This window comes from Pagrus major, chromosome 9 (assembly GCF_040436345.1).
Source record: "Pagrus major chromosome 9, Pma_NU_1.0".
Lineage (NCBI taxonomy): Eukaryota > Metazoa > Chordata > Actinopteri > Spariformes > Sparidae > Pagrus > Pagrus major.
Window position 1 is genome coordinate 34,169,607 of NC_133223.1, and position 19,260 is coordinate 34,188,866.

Consider the following 19,260-nt stretch of genomic DNA (forward strand, 5'->3'; position numbering starts at 1 on the left):
CGAACATGCATATAACATGCAGTACCACAGAGATGAACAGAGCCACACCTGCAGCTGACCGGGGACAGGTGACAGGTGACAGGACTGTTTCTGTGTCAAACATGTATTTATGTATTTTACTGCGACAATAATAGTTTTGTATGATGAACAATTTTAACGTATCAGAGCTTCAACTGTATGTGAATAACTATCACAGAAAACTGATCCTGGACCTGCCTGAACTGATCCAGTGAGACAGAACTGATGTTTCTGGCTCTTGTGTTGGACCAGCCTCTGTTCTGACTCTGTTCTGGCTCTGTTCTGAGTCTTGTATTGGACCAGCCTCCGGCTGCAGTGTTGAGCGTTAGACAGCGACGCAGGAGAGAAGGCAGGAAGTGAAGGAGAGGAGGTCTGCGGCGAGGTTTGAGTCGAGGACGCTGTGGTTCGTGGTCGGACTCTTTAACCTCTAAAGAGATAAACTGCTGCTCTGTGTCGCTAAGATGGAGGACGTGAGCTCAGAGAGGACGTTTCTCCATCGGTTCTGACGGGCTGCCAGATTTTATCACATCAGTTGTGAAACAAGAATATTAAAACAGTTCCTCAGAAGTTGTTTTATTGATCCTCTTTGAAACAAAACGATCTGAAGTGACATGTTTCATATAAAATAACTGAAACACGTGTTGAAGTGAGTCACCAGCAGCAGGCCCGAGTCAGACCGCTGCTCCGACATCAGTACAGTGTGATACACCCAGCACAGCACGAGAGCAGCGCTGTTAGCTCTGCTAGCATTATCATTATTATTATTATTATTATTATTATCATTATTATTATCATTATCATTATTATTATTATTATTATCATTATTATTATTATTATTATTATCATTATTATCTTTGGCTGAACAGAGCGTCTGTCTGACTCGTGATCTTCATGTTTGGCTCGAGATGAAACGATGATGATGAGTCAGCTGATTCTGATTATTAGAAATCAAAGAGTTAATCAATATTTAAGTGATCATCTGCAGTAAAATGAAAAGGTTTAAATCCAGTGTTCAGGTTCTTTGAGTGTTTCCTTCTTCCTCTGCTACATTTATTTGATACATTCAGTCACTTTGCAGATTCACATTGTCTTATTGTTCACAGATTATTGATCGTGACGTGTTACTGATCAGATAGTGTTGTGGGCGGAGCGTTGTGTGAGAGGATGTTGCATCGCAGCCAAGTCAGTTTATTTTATCACTGATAACAATAATCAGAAAGATGCTGATAGGCCCACAGTCTGTCCCTGATATTGATCTTCATGAGGACATTTAGCTTTCAGCTGGAGGCGACAGCAGAGCTTCAGGATGGAGCTGCAGGTAAAGCGACAGGATGACGTGCAGCATTTACATCTGAACACCCAGGACGTCCTGTTTACATCCAGGTTAATCAAATATGTAAATACAATGTCTACACCAATATTAGCACGTATATGCAGCCTTTTTAATGCAGGTAAACCTGTTAAAAATGGCTGATTGACTCCTTAACAATTGTCAGTAGACCAGGGAACAGAAAGCAGCATGAGGCCAGAGACAGGTACTCTGATTACTTTTCATTATCTTTACTTCAGTCTCTGTTTCATGATCATCACTGACAAACTGAATTTCAAACACAGTGACGGCGTCAGACTCAGAAGTGTGAGTTACAGATGAGTTTCATACGTGGAGACGAGATGAGATGTCACAGTGAAACACTCGGGAGTTGTCATGAAACGGTGAAATCATGAATCGTGATGGTGGTGAATATCTTCACGAGCGACTACAGTTCTGTATCGTCACAGAACCCTGAACGGGTCGGCCCGGCTGGTCTGATGTGTGGAAATGTTTCCAGCACCTCTCCCGTCTGTCAGCACAATATTAGTTTTCACAAAATGTATTTTTTAAACATGTTGTAGTGCCAGTTTCAGATTCTGAGCAGTTTTAACATGATGATCATCAGGATGATATTGTGACTTTAAGTCGTTTTGTCTGAGGTAGTCGTGACATGATATTTTCCCATCGCTCCCTGATGACTCACATGTTCATCCTCATCTGTATCTGTTGTTCAGCCTACTAAATTATATTGATCAGTAATGTTGATGAAACGGTAGTCAGATTTTAATTCACGTATATACTCAGTATATATCAGAGTGAATATTTATAATATCAGAGCTGCAACTCATCAAAAGAAAATGAGTTGAAAGCATTTTGAGTGTTGAGCTGGTGGCGTGAGGGTTTTCTGACGGTGAGCGTGGAGTCTTTGGGGGTTTTCTGTTGGTTGAACAACAGAAGCGATGTGAAGACGTCACTTTGACTGAACATGTTACATCAGCAGGTTAATGGATGATGACAACAGTTAATAGTAAATATACATGATGTAGTGAATCACATGATGGTGGATGATGAGAGTAACCTTGTGAAGTGTTTTCAGACCTTCTTCATCCTCCAGTGTCTCGGTCCTCAGATTACCTCGTCTGTATAATTACAGTGTGATTGATGATTAAGTCTCTGAGCTGTGAACTACGACTGCTTCAATTAACAGAAGAAAGTCACTTCTCACTCACATTAATCCTCTAATATGAGATCAAAGCTGCTGTATTACATGTTCCTGTTAAACAGCAGCTTCAGTCACGGAGGAAGAAACAGAAACTCAGAGGTTTGAGGACTCGTTATTATTCAGCTCTGATGTGATTTGATCCTGGTGTAATCGTCTCAGCGCCGCTCACTCTGACCAATATTTATCTTCCTCTGCTGCACTGAGCTCAATGAAACGTTCACAAATGCATCATTTATAATCGATAGAGACGGTCGATCAGTTGGTTTGTCCATCAAAATAAAAATAACCAGCAATTATTACATTTCAGGCAAACGTGAGTGAATCCTGCTGCTTTCCTCTAACGTCACAGTAAAGTTACATTTAGTGTTATATTTTGTTAATGTATGTAAATATTGAGGGCTGAAACCAAAGATCATTTTCATCATTGATTATCTACTGATCAAGATGTGTTTCTGCTGTTTTTGCCGTGTTACAGTAATATATTACTTTAAGCAGCAGTGGGGTCACGTCCATCATGCGGTGAGACGAGATGAGATGTCTGGAGTCAGTCGACGTGATGGTCCTTCATCTGTTACCATCGTCGTTCAGTGAAAATTAAAACTGATGCAGAAATGATCCTTCAGACTGATCATGAATAATATCACAATCCTCACATCCTGGTGCAGCGTGTTTATGAGGGAAAAGCAGCTAGCACGGCTAACTGAAGATCATCGTACATCACAGAATTAGCATATTAACTATTAACGAGGTCATGTTAGCATGTTGGCATGCTTAGAAAGAGATATGTTAAATATTGTTTACCATCAGCATGCTAACATGCTAATATAAGCTCATTAGCAAACTAAAAAGCATGCCTGCCAAATGTTACGTGGTCATAACGAGGTTAGTGTCTTGATGACGTTAGCATACTGAACAGATGCTAAATGTTACATAGTTAGAGTAAAGCTACATACCCTTATTAAAATGCTGTGATAATTTTAGGAACTTTTATGACGATCCGTCCGATAGTTGTTGAGATGTGTCAGTCTGAAACAAAATGGTGGACGTTAATGGGGCATCGCCAAGGACGTCATATGGAACCTGGACACCGTGCTGGAGGCGGAGCCTCAGTGGCGTTTTGAAAATACTCAGATCCTCCATGTTGTGCAGCCCAGAGAGCGTGAGCACTAGAGACGTCCGTCGACCAAGACTGCTAACTTCCTGTTTAGCACCCGGCTAACTTAAATAGAGTTAGCCGGGCTAACTAGTAGACTCTCTGAATTTTATTGGACTGAATGGCTGAACTCATGATAGTCAGACGAGTCATGTCGCGGTGGTTGTGACGCTTAAATAAACGTATCCACCATTTTACAGACGCTTCTTTCACAATATAAGCTGATGGGAAAAAGTATTCTTTGGGCCGCAGTGCATCATGGGACGTTGTAATTACACAGTTTGGCCACTACGAGAACTGTTTTTTGGTTTTGATATTCTGATACAGAAGATGATGGTTTATCAGAAACATTAGCGATTTAGCAAAACATCAGCACAGTAAGATAATGTGGGTGTGGTGTCAGGCGCTGGTGTCAGGCGCTGGTGTGGTGTCAGGCGCTGGTGTGGTGTCAGGCGCTGGTGTGGTGTCAGGCACTGGTGTGGTGTCAGGCGCTGGTGTGGTGTCAGGCGCTGGTGTGGTGTCAGGCGCTGGTGTGGTGTCAGGCACTGGTGTGGTGTCAGGCGCTGGTGTGGTGTCAGGCGCTGGTGTCAGGTGCTGGTGTGGTGTCAGGCGCTGGTGTGGTGTCAGGCGCTGGTGTGGTGTCAGGCGCTGGTGTCAGGCGCTGGTGTGGTGTCAGGCGCTGGTGTCAGGCGCTGGTGTGGTGTCAGGCGCTGGTGTCAGGCGCTGGTGTGGTGTCAGGCGCTGGTGTGGTGTCAGGCGCTGGTGTCAGGCGCTGGTGTCAGGCGCTGGTGTCAGGCGCTGGTGTGGTGTCAGGCGCTGGTGTGGTGTCAGGCGCTGGTGTCAGGCGCTGGTGTGGTGTCAGGCGCTGGTGTGGTGTCAGGCGCTGGTGTCAGGCGCTGGTGTGGTGTCAGGCGCTGGTGTCAGGCGCTGGTGTGGTGTCAGGCGTTGGTGTGGTGTCAGGCGCTGGTGTGGTGTCAGGCGCTGGTGTGGTGTCAGGCGTTGGTGTGGTGTCAGGCGCTGGTGTGGTGTCAGGTGCTGGTGTCAGGCGCTGGTGTGGTGTCAGGCGCTGGTGTGGTGTCAGGCGTTGGTGTGGTGTCAGGCGCTGGTGTCAGGCGCTGGTGTGGTGTCAGGCGCTGGTGTCAGGCGCTGGTGTCAGGCGCTGGTGTGGTGTCAGGCGCTGGTGTCAGGCGCTGGTGTCAGGCGCTGGTGTCAGGCGCTGGTGTGGTGTCAGGCGCTGGTGTCAGGCGCTGGTGTGGTGTCAGGCGCTGGTGTCAGGCGCTGGTGTCAGGCGCTGGTGTGGTGTCAGGCGCTGGTGTCAGGCGCTGGTGTCAGGCGCTGGTGTCAGGCGCTGGTGTCAGGCGCTGGTGTGGTGTCAGGCGCTGGTGTCAGGCGCTGGTGTGGTGTCAGGCGCTGGTGATGAGCTCATCAGGATTGAATTCCTGCGTCGCCCACAGATTCAGAGCAGATTCATAACATGATGCTGAGACGTGAAGAAGCAGAAAAACATTTCCAGGCTCCACCGACAGACTGAGTTTCCAGCGCCGCTCTGCAGGCTGACTCATGACTTCAGCTGCTGTTAACCCCTCGCCGGCTGCTCGGGGGGGATTCCCTGTCAGGGGGAAAGCGATGACATTAACCCTTTGTTTCATGTGTGTCGGCAGCCTTCCATGTTTGAAGCAGTGGGCGAGGAAAGGTGTCTAGGTGAGATGAGTCTGCTGGAATCCCCCGCCGGGGTTCACAGGGACTCTTTGACTTTCAGGTGGAATGATGTGTTATTTACTCGATCGATCAAACGCTCGCTGATGAACTTCCAGTCAGGCTGATCAGTTCACATCCAGCTCACACCTCCAGCTGCACTCTGACTTCCTCCTTCCTTTAATATCTTTCCTCCTACATAACATTTGACTATTTTCTAATTTTCCAGCTTTATTTTTCCATTTGAAACCTTTTTAATCACTTAATTACTTTTTACAACTTGTCAATTTTTATTGATCTTTTTTTGTCAGTAAGTCGACTTTCATGTTTCTTTAATGTTCTTCTTTTATTCGCACAATTACAGTTAAGTTATTTATTTGATCGTCCCCGAGTCTTTATCATATAATCTTATCTGTCATAATTGTTACAGTTAATCATGTTTTATCATGTTGGTCAGTTTTAGTTATATTTCTATATTTCACCCTTTATCTTTTTCTTTTCTTTTGTTTGTTGGCTTTTATTTTAATAGACAGTTAACTCATCACAGTGTCGACTGTGTTTAACTTTAATGTTTTTCCATTTTCACACTTTTAATTTTTTTCTTTATTTTCTATAAAGAAACTTTTCCTGTCGCTCTTCATCCACGTTTGAATAATTCATGAGTCAACTTAAATATTTAAATTTGATGTCCATCAGTTTCTTGACATTAAGCGTTCAGTCATGAACTTAAATATTTTCTTGTCTCTTTTTTTCGGACCAGTTTTCTTCGTCTGTTTATGTTAACTTGTGTCACGTGGGTCGTTATTATTTAATTCCGTTGTTTGCTCACTAAAACAAGTGAAGAGCACAAAGATCATCAGACCTTCATCCTCTGGTTCAGGAGTCAGAAGATCACCATTAAAAACACACAGACAGACAATTACATTTATTTATCTGACTTATTGTCTTGTGTTGGACATGTCGACCCGTCCGGCCTCTCGGCGCGGTTAAAGTGAACCACAGTGAGGAAGACGTTCTGATCCGGTCCACACGAGGCCTGAACCTTCACTTTCAGAGCCAGAAGGTCAGAAACCAGCGAGTTAATCAGCGTCCGTCCGTCTTCCATCTGACACGCTCACATTTTCATATTCACATTATTTGGCAGCATTCAGGCAGGAGATTGGGCCGCGGGAGCACAATAGTGTTCATTGTGCTCCCGTTTCTAATCAGATTGAGATTTTTGACACATTTGCATTTAACCTCTGCTGAGCCGGCAGGCTGGTATCTGCCCTGCGCCGGCTCCACGCAGAAGAAAGGGCTCATTTCCTTCTCCTGATATGAGTGGTGGTGCGACAGCGCTGCAGGAGCAGATATTGACTGATGAGCAGTCTGTGGGCGAGCGCTGAGTGCTGCAGCCACATTAGCTCCCATTGTGGGCAGCTAAATGGAGGGCGGACTGGAAATCTCTGGGAGGGAATTCAGAGGAAGGACAGAAAGCTCGGGGACCGTAAGACGTCCACTTCCTGTTAAAGCTCCTCACATCATAATGGACCGGCAGCTCCTCGATCAGGACACATTGTGCTGCAAATAGACGGATGTGATGATTTATTGTGGTCTGTAGCTGAAAGTTAACTTTCTGAGTGTCAACAGCAGTTTCCCGTGTCGCTGCGTCGGTTTACAGCCGTCACAGATTCATTCTGTTCAACACGTTTACATCCAGCGCGAAGATGAACAAAGACCTGCACACACATAATATATAATATATATAATATATATAATATATATAATATATACATGTACGCTACTGTGGAGCTGCTGAGCTTTCCGCTGACCCGCCTGTTTCTCTGGACCCGGTGAGATCTCCTGCTCTCCGGGCCGAGTCCAGAGTGACGTGTTCAGATGTCTCACTCTGTCAGAAACACAGGTTCAGTTTCTGTGAGTTAAAGCAGATCAGCAAAAAAACAAATCACGAGAATTCAAAGTAAAAAAAAAAGCTTGAGTGTTTGTTCCATCATCAGACGGTTCTGAGCAAGGTTCTGTCGACCCGCTGACTAATAATGGACTGCTCTTTGCAGCTCAAAGTTCTGCAGTGTTCTGCAGTGTTCTGCAGTGTTCTGCAGTGTTCTGTAGTGTTCTGCAGTGTTCTGCAGAACACTGCAGAACACAGCAGAACACTGTAGTGTTCTGCTGTGTTCTGCAGTGTTCTGTAGTGTTCTGTAGTGTTCTGCAGTGTTCTGCAGAACACTACAGAACACAGCAGAACACTGTAGTGTTCTGCTGTGTTCTGCAGTGTTCTGTAGTGTTCTGTAGTGTTCTGCAGTGTTCTGCAGAACACTACAGAACACAGCAGAACACTGTAGTGTTCTGCTGTGTTCTGCAGTGTTCTGTAGTGTTCTGTAGTGTTCTGCAGTGTTCTGCTGTGTTCTGTAGTGTTCTGCTGTGTTCTGCTGTGTTCTGCGGTGTTCTGCTGTGTTCTGTTGTGTTCTGCTGGTTCTGCTGTGTCCTGCTGGGTTCTGGCTGTTCATTCACTGGCAGCCACGATGTTTCAGAGACCTGAAACAAACTTGAGAGATCTTCTGTACACTGTTGTGTTGTCACAGCGCCACCTACCGGTCCGACCTGCAGACTGGATCTTTCCCATCATGGATGCGCACGGATCATTTTCATGTTGTTGACGTATGAACCGTTGTCATGTGAACGAGGTCGTTAGTACAACAGGAAATAAACATTGGTGCGTCACACTCAAAATAAAGGCAAATCAGACGTGTTTGTTTCGGTCTCACAGAACAAAATGGTTCTTCAGATGTTTTCCAGACAGAACATGAGTGTAATCAGAATACTGATCAGAACTTAAACGGGTCAGAAAGAATCTGTAGAAGTTTTCTGTCACAGTTTCCTGTTTGTTGTTTGTTTGTTTGTTTGTTTGTTTGTTTGTTTGTTTGGAGCTCAACCCAGAACAGTGTTTTGAGTTCAGGCTGGACAGAATGAACAGGGACTGTGGGGCCTCGGTGGAGGTATGCGCTCTACTGAGAGCTGCTGCAGTGTGTTGGTGTAACAGCGTCACTGCTAATAACCAGAGCAGGCGGCTGCTCTCAGTCTGACTGAGTCACCACAGTTCACTGCCGACCAGCTAAAGGTCAGAGTCCCCACGGCTCACACAGGTGGTTTCTGAAGCTCAGGTACTGGAGACGTCCACACCTACAGGACGAGTCTGATATTACAGCCGGTGAGTTACAGTTACAGTTACAGTTACAGTTACTGTTACTGTGACTGTGAGCAGCTCGTCTTCATGTGTCACTGCTCATGTTTAACAGTCAGTCAGCTGTCACAGCAGCTTCATTAACACCAGGTCAGACTTTGTAGTTTTAACTTTAACTATTACAATTGTTTCTGGTTTTGTATATATATATCTATATATACAAAAATACATATATATTCATACATGTGTGTGTGTATATGTGTATATGTGTATATATGTGTGTGTATATATATATATATATATATATATATATATATATATATATATATATATATATATATATATATATATATATATATATATATATATATATATATATATATATATATATATATATATATATATATATATGTATATATATATATATTTTTCCAGTCATGGAAAAAATTATTAGACCACCCTTGTTTTCTTCAATTTCTTGTTCATTTTAATGCCTGGTTCAACTAAAGGTACATTTGTTTGGACAAATATAATGATAACAACAAAAATAGCTCGTAAGAGTTTAATTTAAGAGCTGATATCTAGCCATTTTCCATGGTTTTCTTGATAGTAACCAAAATCACTTAAGTTCTTACATCAATAGCTATGGCACTGTACTGCCAAAAACACTGCTTTTAAGCATTCCATGTTTTCTTTTCTGTTTGCTTTAAACACATGATACACACAGGAGTTAGTACTTGATTGCGTAACCATTGTTTTTGATGACTGAAGCCATGCGTCTTGGCATGCTCTCCACCAGCTTCTGACATTGTTCTGCTGTCACAGCAGCCCATTCCTGTCGCACAAATTCAAACAAATTAGCTTTGTTTTTGGGCTTGTGGTTCTCCATTTTGAGTTTGATGATTTTCCACAGGTTTTCAACTGGATTCAGATCTGGTGATTGAGCAGGCCAAGGCATGGTGCGAATGTTGTGGTTCTCCATCCAGGCTTTAACTGACCTTTCTGTGTGGCAAGGGGCATTGTCTTGTTGGAAAATCCAGTCATTCGAGGCAGGAAAGAGTTTTCCAGCTGATGGAAGAAGACTGTTTTCAAGAGTAGCCCTGTACATGACCTGGTTCATTCGCCCTTCACACAATTGCATTTGCCCTGTTCCACTCATACTGAAACAACCCCAGATCATCACTGATCCACCCCCATGTTTTACTGTAGGGGCAAGACAGTCTGGTTTGTAGGCTTCTCCAGGCCTCCTCCTAACCAGTAAGTTAGCTGGAGTGGGCATCAACTCAAAATTGGATTCATCACTGAAGAGAACCTTAGCCCAATCATCAACAGTCCAATCCTTGTGATCCCTAGCAAAGAGTAACCGGGCCTTCCTGTGCCTTTCGTTGATGAAGGGCTTCTTCCGTGCTCTGTGTGACTTCAGACCAGCTTCAACAAGTTGGTTTCGAACTGTCCTTGCCGAACAAGTCACATTTCTCGACAGTGCCCACTCATTTTTAAGGTCCCTGGAGGTCTGACGACGATTCCTGACACAGGAACGGACGAGTGCACGGTCATCTCGTGGGGTAGAGAGACGTTTCCTGCCGCGGCCAGGTAGCAATTTGGTAGTGCCGTGTTCGGCCTCTTTTTCTTGTTGTAATGAACAGCTGTCTTGGAGATCTTTAGTTTTTTTGCTACCTGTCTCTCACTCATGCCAATTTCCAGCAGTGCCAAGATGGCTGCCTTTGTGGCTTCACATAATTCTTTTGTTTTAGGCATTATGTGAGAGCTGACAACTTCTGAGTTGTGCTATGGCTTGAATGTAAGCAGGAAACCACTCTAAGCCTTTGCATGTGCAGTGCTGCTTATGACATGAAATGGCCTCTTATATACCCTGGGAATACAATTAAGCTTAAGAATGTCAAATAGGACATAAAGTATTATGTGATCAGCTGCATTTTTTGTCGTGTTCATTGTATTATACCTTTAGTGGTACCAGGTATTAAAGTGAACAAGAAATTGAAGAAAACAAGGGTGGTCTAATAATTTTTTCCATGACTGTGTATATATATATATATATATATATATACACACACATATATATGAAGATGTGTTCTAATTATTAGTAATAATTTCTTCTCTAGTTTTCACGTTTAGTCATCCTGAGTTTTACTTTGCTGCTTTCATACAAATGCCAACAACAGGATGTGGATACACACACACACACACACTGTGTTTGATTATTGATCGGTTACATGCTGTTTTCCTTCTGCAGCTGTTTAAGATATAAAGATTCAGTTTACAGTCACACGAGATGAAGACCTGAGGACGTTGAATCAGTTGTTGTTGCTGGTGTCATCTGAGTTCTTCCACAGAAACTCAGGTTATATATTGATACACAGGAACAATAAAAACAATGACACTACAGTTCATTTATGTCGCTCACATCAGAACAAAAACAGTAAAAACCTGAGAAAATGTTAAAGCATCACCCTCGATCGATACGTCTCCTTACACCTAATCAATAGGATCAATAACCCCGTCTCCTCTGCGTCAGAGCTCGGAGGCTCCCAGCGTCCTGCTGGTCGAGCCGTTCTACGGCGGCTCTCACAAACAGCTGATCGACCTGCTGAAGGAGAACGTCGACGGCTGCTCCGTCTCCACGCTGCCCGCCAAGAAGTGGCACTGGAGGGCGAGAACGGCAGCGCTGCACTTCAGCCAGACCATCCCCACCTGTCCGTCACACAGGTGAGTCTCACACAGGTGACATCATACAGGTAACACTTCAGCCAGACCGTCCCCACCTGTCCGTCACACAGGTGAGTCTCACACAGGTGACATCATACAGGTAACACTTCAGCCAGACCGTCCCCACCTGTCCGTCACACAGGTGAGTCTCACACAGGTGACATCATACAGGTAACACTTCAGCCAGACCGTCCCCACCTGTCCGTCACACAGGTGAGTCTCACACAGGTGACATCATACAGGTAACACTTCAGCCGGGCACATCTAATGTTCGTATTAACGTATTTATTCATTGAGACGTTTATTGAGAACAAACACTGGTTTAACTGGACGACTTTATATCGTAGTCGTTAATCTTTGAAGGTTCGTGAGGATGAAGATGATGATGAGGATGATGATGATGAAGAGGGGGAGGGGGAGGAGCAGCGAGATGAAGGTTTCAGTGTCTTTGAAGCTGCTGAGTCAAATCTGATCATACGAGTCATTAACAGACCAAAAATCACCCCGAAGCTTCAACTGTGATCTATATTTGTTAATACACATCCAGAGTGTGTGTGTGTGTGTGTGTGTGTGTGTGTGTGTGTGTGTGTGTGTGTGTGTGTGTGTGTGTGTGTGTGTGTGTGTGTGAGAGAGAGAGAGTGTGAGTGTGTGTGTGTGTGAGAGAGAGAGAGTGTGTGTGTGTGTGTGTGTGTGTGTGAGAGAGAGTGTGTGTGTGTGTGTGTGAGAGAGAGAGTGTGTGTGTGTGTGTGTCATCACAAACATGACTCATGTTTCACTGCTCTTTGACTCGACATGTTAACAGGTCGACTCTTCGTATTGGATGTTAAAACTGTCCAGCTGAGTCACATGATGTCCAGCTGAGTCACATGATGTCCAGATGTTTCTCCTCTGTCATCGTCTCCTTCACTGTGAGGACGAGATGATTCTGATGTTTTATGACGTATTAGCTTCTTTTTCAGTTTCGATTTCACAACATAAAAACTAAAAGTTAACATGAACAATGACGCGAACTTCTCCACCACGGAAACTTCATCATATTCCTGCTCCGATACGACATGCAGATGTGTCTGTACACTCAGTGCTGCTGTTAGCTAACCGCTAGTCTGACTCACCGGATGCAGACTGTGGGTCTAAGCTGCCGTTGACGACTACGTCAACAGGTGTTACCGTTGTCAAAATCCCCTTCAGTACCGGAAACGACAACAACTTCCCAAGCTATCAATCTCCACGCTAACCTGGTAGCTAACGGTTCAAACGTGAACAAGCTAGCAGTTCTTACCTTGTCTTTCTGATTGTTTAAAGAAATCCAAACAAGCCTGAGCATTTCCCCCCACAGTCAGACGTTTCTCCAGCGCCGTCTGACTATGCAACAGTAGCTCAGTGCTAACTATCAGCATGCTATCATGCTTACAATCTCAAAACAAATGTTTACAATGCTCACCATCTTAGATTAGCCTGTAGCTAACGTTAGATTATTACAAGTAAACACAAAGGTACAGTTGAGGATGATGGGGATGTCCTTACTGGACCTGATGATGGCGCTAGATGGAAAGTTCAGAGGATCACATTTCTGACCCAGTTCTGTCTGGATCAAAGTTTTGGACCTACAAACCAACATTATCATCCACAGAGATTTATTTGAAGATCGTACATCAGAAAAAATGGACTCGGTGTTTTATAAACAACACGTTAGCTACCAAGCAAAACATTAGCTCATTAACATGCTAATGTTAACATGTTAGCATGCTGAGAAAGAAATAAGTTAAATGTTTCACACTTGTGGTAGATGTAGGATATTAAACACCATGCTAATGCTAGCATGCTAAATGGGAAAACATGCTAAGTTTTATTCAAGATATAAGATGCCAGATGTTACCTAAATATAGTGAATTACATGATAAACAGCATGCTAATTTTAGCGTGTTAGCATGCTAACAAGGAGATGGTTGTAAATCCATGAGTTTCTGCCCTCAGGAGTCTCCTGTGAAGTCTTCTGTCTCCAGTAGTTTCTTAATGTTGAGCTCATGTGAGCTGTGATATCTTACTGAAGTCCAGAGCTTCAGTAAGAAAACAGACGAAGAAAAACTACTCGGTGAAGAAACACAGTGAGTTTAAATCAGATGATTCCTGTGTGAGTCCACATGGATTTACTCAGTAACTCCTGCAGGTCTGAACCTCTGACTCTGAACTCCACAGGAAGTCCGTCAGACTATTCTTGGCAGGGAAAAGAGTAAAAATAGAGAAGACCCATCTGGTTTCAGTCAGAGTGATTCCTGCTCCACTTTTTTATCCACGGGCCTGAAAAAAGACGGGAGCAGGTTCAGGAAATGAGTCTAATCCAGGTCTGAGAGGACGGCAGCGATCAGCGATGGCTCGTGGAGAAACCACATCAAAGCAGCTGGGGGGGAGTCGAGGTTTGAGGTGGAGGATGGAGGACCGGGTCACGTAAGGAGGTCCACGGCTTCAAAGACTCGGTTCTTCAGTACAGAGGGTTCAAGGGTACAGAGTCAGAGGGACCAGGGACTGAGGGATCACCCACAGGGGAAGACCTGGACCTGGTGGTCCACATCATCACCTGAACTCTTCAGTTTCAGAACTTTTATCTCTGTCTTGTTTGGGAAGTCACAATCAACTAGTCCCAGGTCCTGAGGCCCGGTCACGACCAGTACATGCCAAGTCAAGACAGTAAGTCCCAGCTCAGGGTGCAAGTCCCTCGTCCCAAATCAAGACCGAAGTCCAGTTGTAAATCACTAGTCCCAAGTCAAGTCCTATGTCCTAAGCCAAGACCAATACGTCCCGAGTCGAGACCCGAAAGGCCCAAGTCAAGTTGTAAGTTACTGGTCCCAAGTTAAGTCCCAAGCCTTGTTTTTAACACCGATAATGTTTAAATCATGTCACAAGTCAAGACCAGTATGTTCAGGTTCAAGACCAAAAGTTCCCAGTCAGATCCGGAGGCCCGAGTCAAAACCAATAAATCCCAAGTCAGACTGACGAGGACCAGATCAAGATACAAGTGTAGTGTCACATGTCACAAGTCGGGACTGTCCGGACTGTCGGGTCAAGTCGAGTCACAAGTTGGTGTAACCGTTTTAATCTTTCATCTCTGGGAGGATATAAAGTCAAAGGGCTGGCGTGACTTCAGGAGACACTTGGTTCAGTGGGTTCTGTAGAGGAGGAGTCCGGTCACCTTCATGTACAACAGAATTTACATTTGCTCATAAGAAATATTAAATCTAAATGTCGAACCCTCCAGCGCCACCTTCAGGACAAACTACATGTTCAGATCCACGTCAGTTGGCTTCACTTCAGTGGCTCTAAGAATAGTTTGATAGAAGTTATTCTCAGCCGTCTCTGGTCGTCCATGTTGGGTCCAGATGTGGTTCTCAGCAGGTTCCTGACACCAGGTTTCTGGCTGCTGTACTGACGCGGTCTGTACTTCATTTTCATCATCAACATATTTCTGTTCGTGTTTTTCTCTCTTCAGAGTCCTGTTCTGCAGCTCCGTCCTGAACCTCTGTGAACTGGTGGCGCTCAGACCAGATCTGGCCCGTCTGAAGAAGGTTCTGTACTTTCACGAGAACCAGCTGGTGTATCCGGTCCGCAAAGACCAGGAGAGAGACTTCCAGTATGGATACAATCAGATCCTGTCATGGTAAACACAGTGAGCAGTGTTTTATAAGTGACGTTACTGATGTTTGTGCCGGAGCGACTGAAACATCTCATCAGTGTGAAACAAAGAAGCCGGCGGCGAAACACGAAGTTTATTTAAAACCCTGAACACAACGTGAGTCGAGGTCTGAGTCTCACAATAAACGTGCTTCAGTTTGTATTAAACATCCAGATGAGTGCACCGTTACTTCTGTCTGTCACTGGCTCCGTCCAGCTGCAACAGTCTGTCTTAATGAGCGTGTCAGGCTGCACATGATTGGTTAATGAGCTGCTGTGACATGATTGGTTAATGAGCTGCTGTGACATGATGCTGTGTGTGTAATTGAAGTGGGTCGAGTTGTCATTAATCAGCTGTCTAACAGTACAGAGAAAACTGATTGTTGTTGATCTGCAGGGCAGCATGTCAATAAGTCGAGTCTCTCCGTCTCAGCTAACGTCGTTACAGCAGCATTAAATAACTGATCATTAAGAGGCCTCTGATTGGATCAGAGCCAGATTACTTCACTCATTTCAATTAGGATGCAGCACAAAGCCTCATATGAAACTCACATCAGCCTCCACTTCAGCTCCGTGTTCGTGAATCAAAACTGCATTTACAAAACTGCACTTTTTAGCCACATTAGCAGAGACTTCTGTCAGGAGTGTGACGATACCAGAACTGTTCTGAGAGTTATTATATATCGGATGATGTTATCAGCTTAGTACACGTCAGGATCAGTGTTAATGTCAGCCGATATAAAGATGTGAGCTCATTTAGAAACACCATGTTTATGACAGGTGAGAGTTGTTTTTGTTAAAGGTGCGATCTGTAAGAACTTGTGTTTAAAACGTACAAAAATTATCAACAAAATATGAAGAAATAACTAAACTTATATCAAAGACATCTATGTTTTGTATTGGAGGGACATCTATTGAAGTTAGCATGCTAACCAGCTAGCCCTACCCATCATGCCCCTTTTTTATGAGTGATTATCAAATCGTTGGCAACACCAACACTCTCCGGTGCTCCGAGCTCCCGGTCCACGCCGGGTCAGCAGTTGGTTAGTTGTTGGCCAGTTGTTACATATTACACCTTTTAGAAATAAAAGTCCTGATAGTAGAAGAGCAGATAACAATGAATTTGAGCATTTTTGTCAAAAAAAAAATACTGAAACGATTTAATGAATTATTAAAACAGAAGAGTAAAGAGAAGCTGCTGTTAGCCGTTAACTCAGCAGCTCCAGTGGGTCATTAACTAGTCCTGTGAGTAGTTACTGCGTCACCGGTGTGACCGGACCAGCACGAGCCGCTGAGCGAACAGAACTGCTTGTTTTTCTGGTGCAGCGACGCCTCGATGATGAGCTGACTTCAAACCTCCTGTGTGTCTGCAGTCTGGTGTCAGACGTGGTGGTGTTTAACTCCACCTTCAACATGGACTCCTTCCTGTCCTCCATCTCCTCCTTCATGAAGAAGATCCCAGACCACAGACCCAAAGACCTGGACCAGCTGATCCGGCCTAAATGTGTGGTCCTGTACTACCCGGTCCAGTTCCCTGATGTCAGCAGGTCAGTGTGATCCTCCTCCTCAGACTGAAGACTTGAATCAGTGTTGGATCAGACAGGAGCCGGGTTTTAATGAGGACCTGGTTCTGGACAGAAGGTGATTAACATCTGAAGCCCGTGTGAGCTTTAGCAGGTAGAAATATATTGATTAGTTACGGCTCTAATGTAAATCTGATGACATGATTATTATTAGTCATTGATTGGACCCAGAGTCCCTGTGTTTGTGTCTGGTCTGAGATCAGCTCAGTGGATCTGTTTCCTGTCACAGTTTAAATGAACAGCAGCTGTTTGTTCACATCAAAGTGACGATCTGAGATCAGCTGTGAGAGTCCAACAGGGAGTTCTGGTTCTGGTTCCACTGATGGTGTTTGTGTGTGACATGAAGTGAGTCTGATGGTTCAACATGCTCAGTTATTCAGTTTTAAGTTTAAAGTCCAACTGAAACTAATAATAATTAAAGCCGAGCCAAATGCTTCAAAGCTTCCACCGTAACGAGGGAAGTGAAGCCAGAACTTGAGCTGTTGGGGACCGGTTCCCAAACTATCGGACTCGTATTCCTCTGAGTTTATCAGTTCTTTTAACAAAGCATTTGTGTGTTTCTAGTCCTGATGATGGTGTTCAGGACTAATAATAATAATAAGATTAATGGTTTTTGTGTTCAGTTATTTTCAGGATACTTTTTGTGACAAATTAAAAACAAACCTCAACACACGCTTTTAGCATCGACCATGAGCGTTAGCATGTTAGCCTCCCACAGTGCTAATTTATAGCACGATAACATACTGGTGTTAAAATATGTAACATTTACCAAAACTACCATAGAGTTTAGCATAACACAAATAACAAGCTAATGTTAGCATTTTAGCTGTGGTAGTTTATAGGTTACATTTGCAGAATATTAGCATTAGCTTGTTAGACTGCTTTAATATGTTTAATATGTAAAAGCTACCGAAGAATTTAGCATAACTACCTTCTGAAAAATGCTAACAAGCTAACTGCAGTATGCTAACTGAGGCAGTTGATGGGCAGCGTTTACCGTGTAATTACGTAGCATTGAGCATATTACATTCCCATGATGCTAATGTTAGCATGTTAGCATGTTAGCATGTCAACAAACATGTAAAATTCAAAGAAACAGATTCTGACGGTTTCTACTTTTACTTTAGTGTGTGTGTGTGTGTGTGTGTGTGTGTGTGAGTGTGTGAGTGTGTGAGAGTGTGTGAGAGTGTGTGTGAGTGTGTGAGTGTGTGTGTGAGTGTGTGAGTGTGTGAGTGTGTGAGTGTGTGTGTGAGTGTGTGTGTGTGTGTGTGTGTGTGTGTGTGTGTGTGTGTGTGTGTGAGCCTCCAGTGTTTCTCGGCTCATTTTCAGATGCTAATGTGTCTGATCCAAACTCACAGAGTGGAAGTAAGTGATGATATGCACGACCGACAATCCCTCCACAGGCCCGCGGGCCTGATACCAAACACTGAGAGGGAGTCCAGCTCTCTGGAAATATATAACGCTCACAGAAACAAACGGGAGGAGGGGAGAGAGAGAGGAGGAGGAGGAGGAGGAGGGGAGAGAAGGAGGAGGAGGAGGAGGGGAGAGAGAGGGGGAGGAGGAGGAGGGGAGAGAGCGAGAGGAGGAGGAGGAGGAGGGGAGAGAGAGGGGGAGGAGGAGGAGGAGGGGAGAGAGAGAGGAGGAGGAGGAGGAGGGGAGAGGAGGAGGAGGAGGAGGAGGAGGAGAGAGAGAGGAGGAGGAGAGAGAGAGGAGGAGGGGAGAGAGAGAGGAGGAGGAGGAGGAGGAGGAGCAGGAGGAGCAGGAGGAGGTTTCTCTGTGCAGGTGTTAACGTGACGTGTTCAGGAGGATTCATGGTTCTCTAACAGTTCTGACCCATTAACCGGTTCCTCTTGTAGTCTGGTGCTGATGGTCTTGATGAGCTCTCTGAGGAAACACCAGAACAAACACTCGGTCCAGTCTTTGAATAAAGCAGTGAAATGTGGGTCGTGGTTTCTGGGTCCAAGGTGACCTCTTTTAAAGTCTTGTTTAATGTGACCCGCGGTCCAGAACCCAAAGACGTTCAGTTTACTGAGATATAAAACAGGACAGGAGCTGACAGGACGGACGGAGGAAGAAATGACCTCAACTATTAAACGATTATCGAATTCGTTGCACAAAAATCTAATCAACTAATTCTTCAGCTGTGAGTCTGTCGGGTTGTTGCTGAAGATAATTCCCTCGAATAATGAATTAAAGCTCGGCGCTGACCCGTCTGGTCCGGCTGACGTCAGTCTTCTCAAACCTGAGCTCACAGTTCTGCTTCAATGTGAAGGAAGACACCAGACCTTCACTTAGGTTCAGCAGCTTCAGGCTCAGCCATCATCTCCTCCTGATGATATAAAGTCAGGCTCAGTCATCATCTCCTCCTGATGATATAAAGTCAGGCTCAGCCATCATCTCCTCCTGATGATATAAAGTCAGGCTCAGCCATCATCTCCTCCTGATGATATAAAGTCAGGCTCAGTCATCATCTCCTCCTGATGATATAAAGTCAGGCTCAGCCATCATCTCCTCCTGATGATATAAAGTCAGGCTCAGCCATCATCTCCTCCTGATGATATAAAGTCAGGCTCAGCCATCATCTCCTCCTGATGATATAAAGTCAGGCTCAGTCATCATCTCCTCCTGATGATATAAAGTCAGGCTCAGTCATCATCTCCTCCTGATGATATAAAGTCAGGCTCAGCCATCATCTCCTCCTGATGA

At 44.5% G+C, this 19,260-nt stretch overlaps 1 protein-coding gene across 4 annotated transcripts in view; it reads left to right on the forward strand.

Annotated features, from left to right (window-relative positions):
• gtdc1 (glycosyltransferase-like domain containing 1) overlaps positions 1-19,260 on the forward strand; it is a 43,898-nt gene that overhangs the window by 2,322 nt on the left and 22,316 nt on the right. For 3 of the 4 annotated variants that reach the window (XM_073473078.1, XM_073473079.1, XM_073473080.1), the window contains exons 2-4: positions 11,115-11,305; positions 14,790-14,957; positions 16,345-16,518. In XM_073473078.1, coding sequence (XP_073329179.1) covers positions 11,115-11,305; positions 14,790-14,957; positions 16,345-16,518 — 533 coding nt within the window. Of the gene's footprint in view, positions 1-11,114; positions 11,306-11,503; positions 11,519-14,789; positions 14,958-16,344; positions 16,519-19,260 lie in introns of those variants that run through there. The other variant, XM_073473081.1, reaches the window with a different exon arrangement.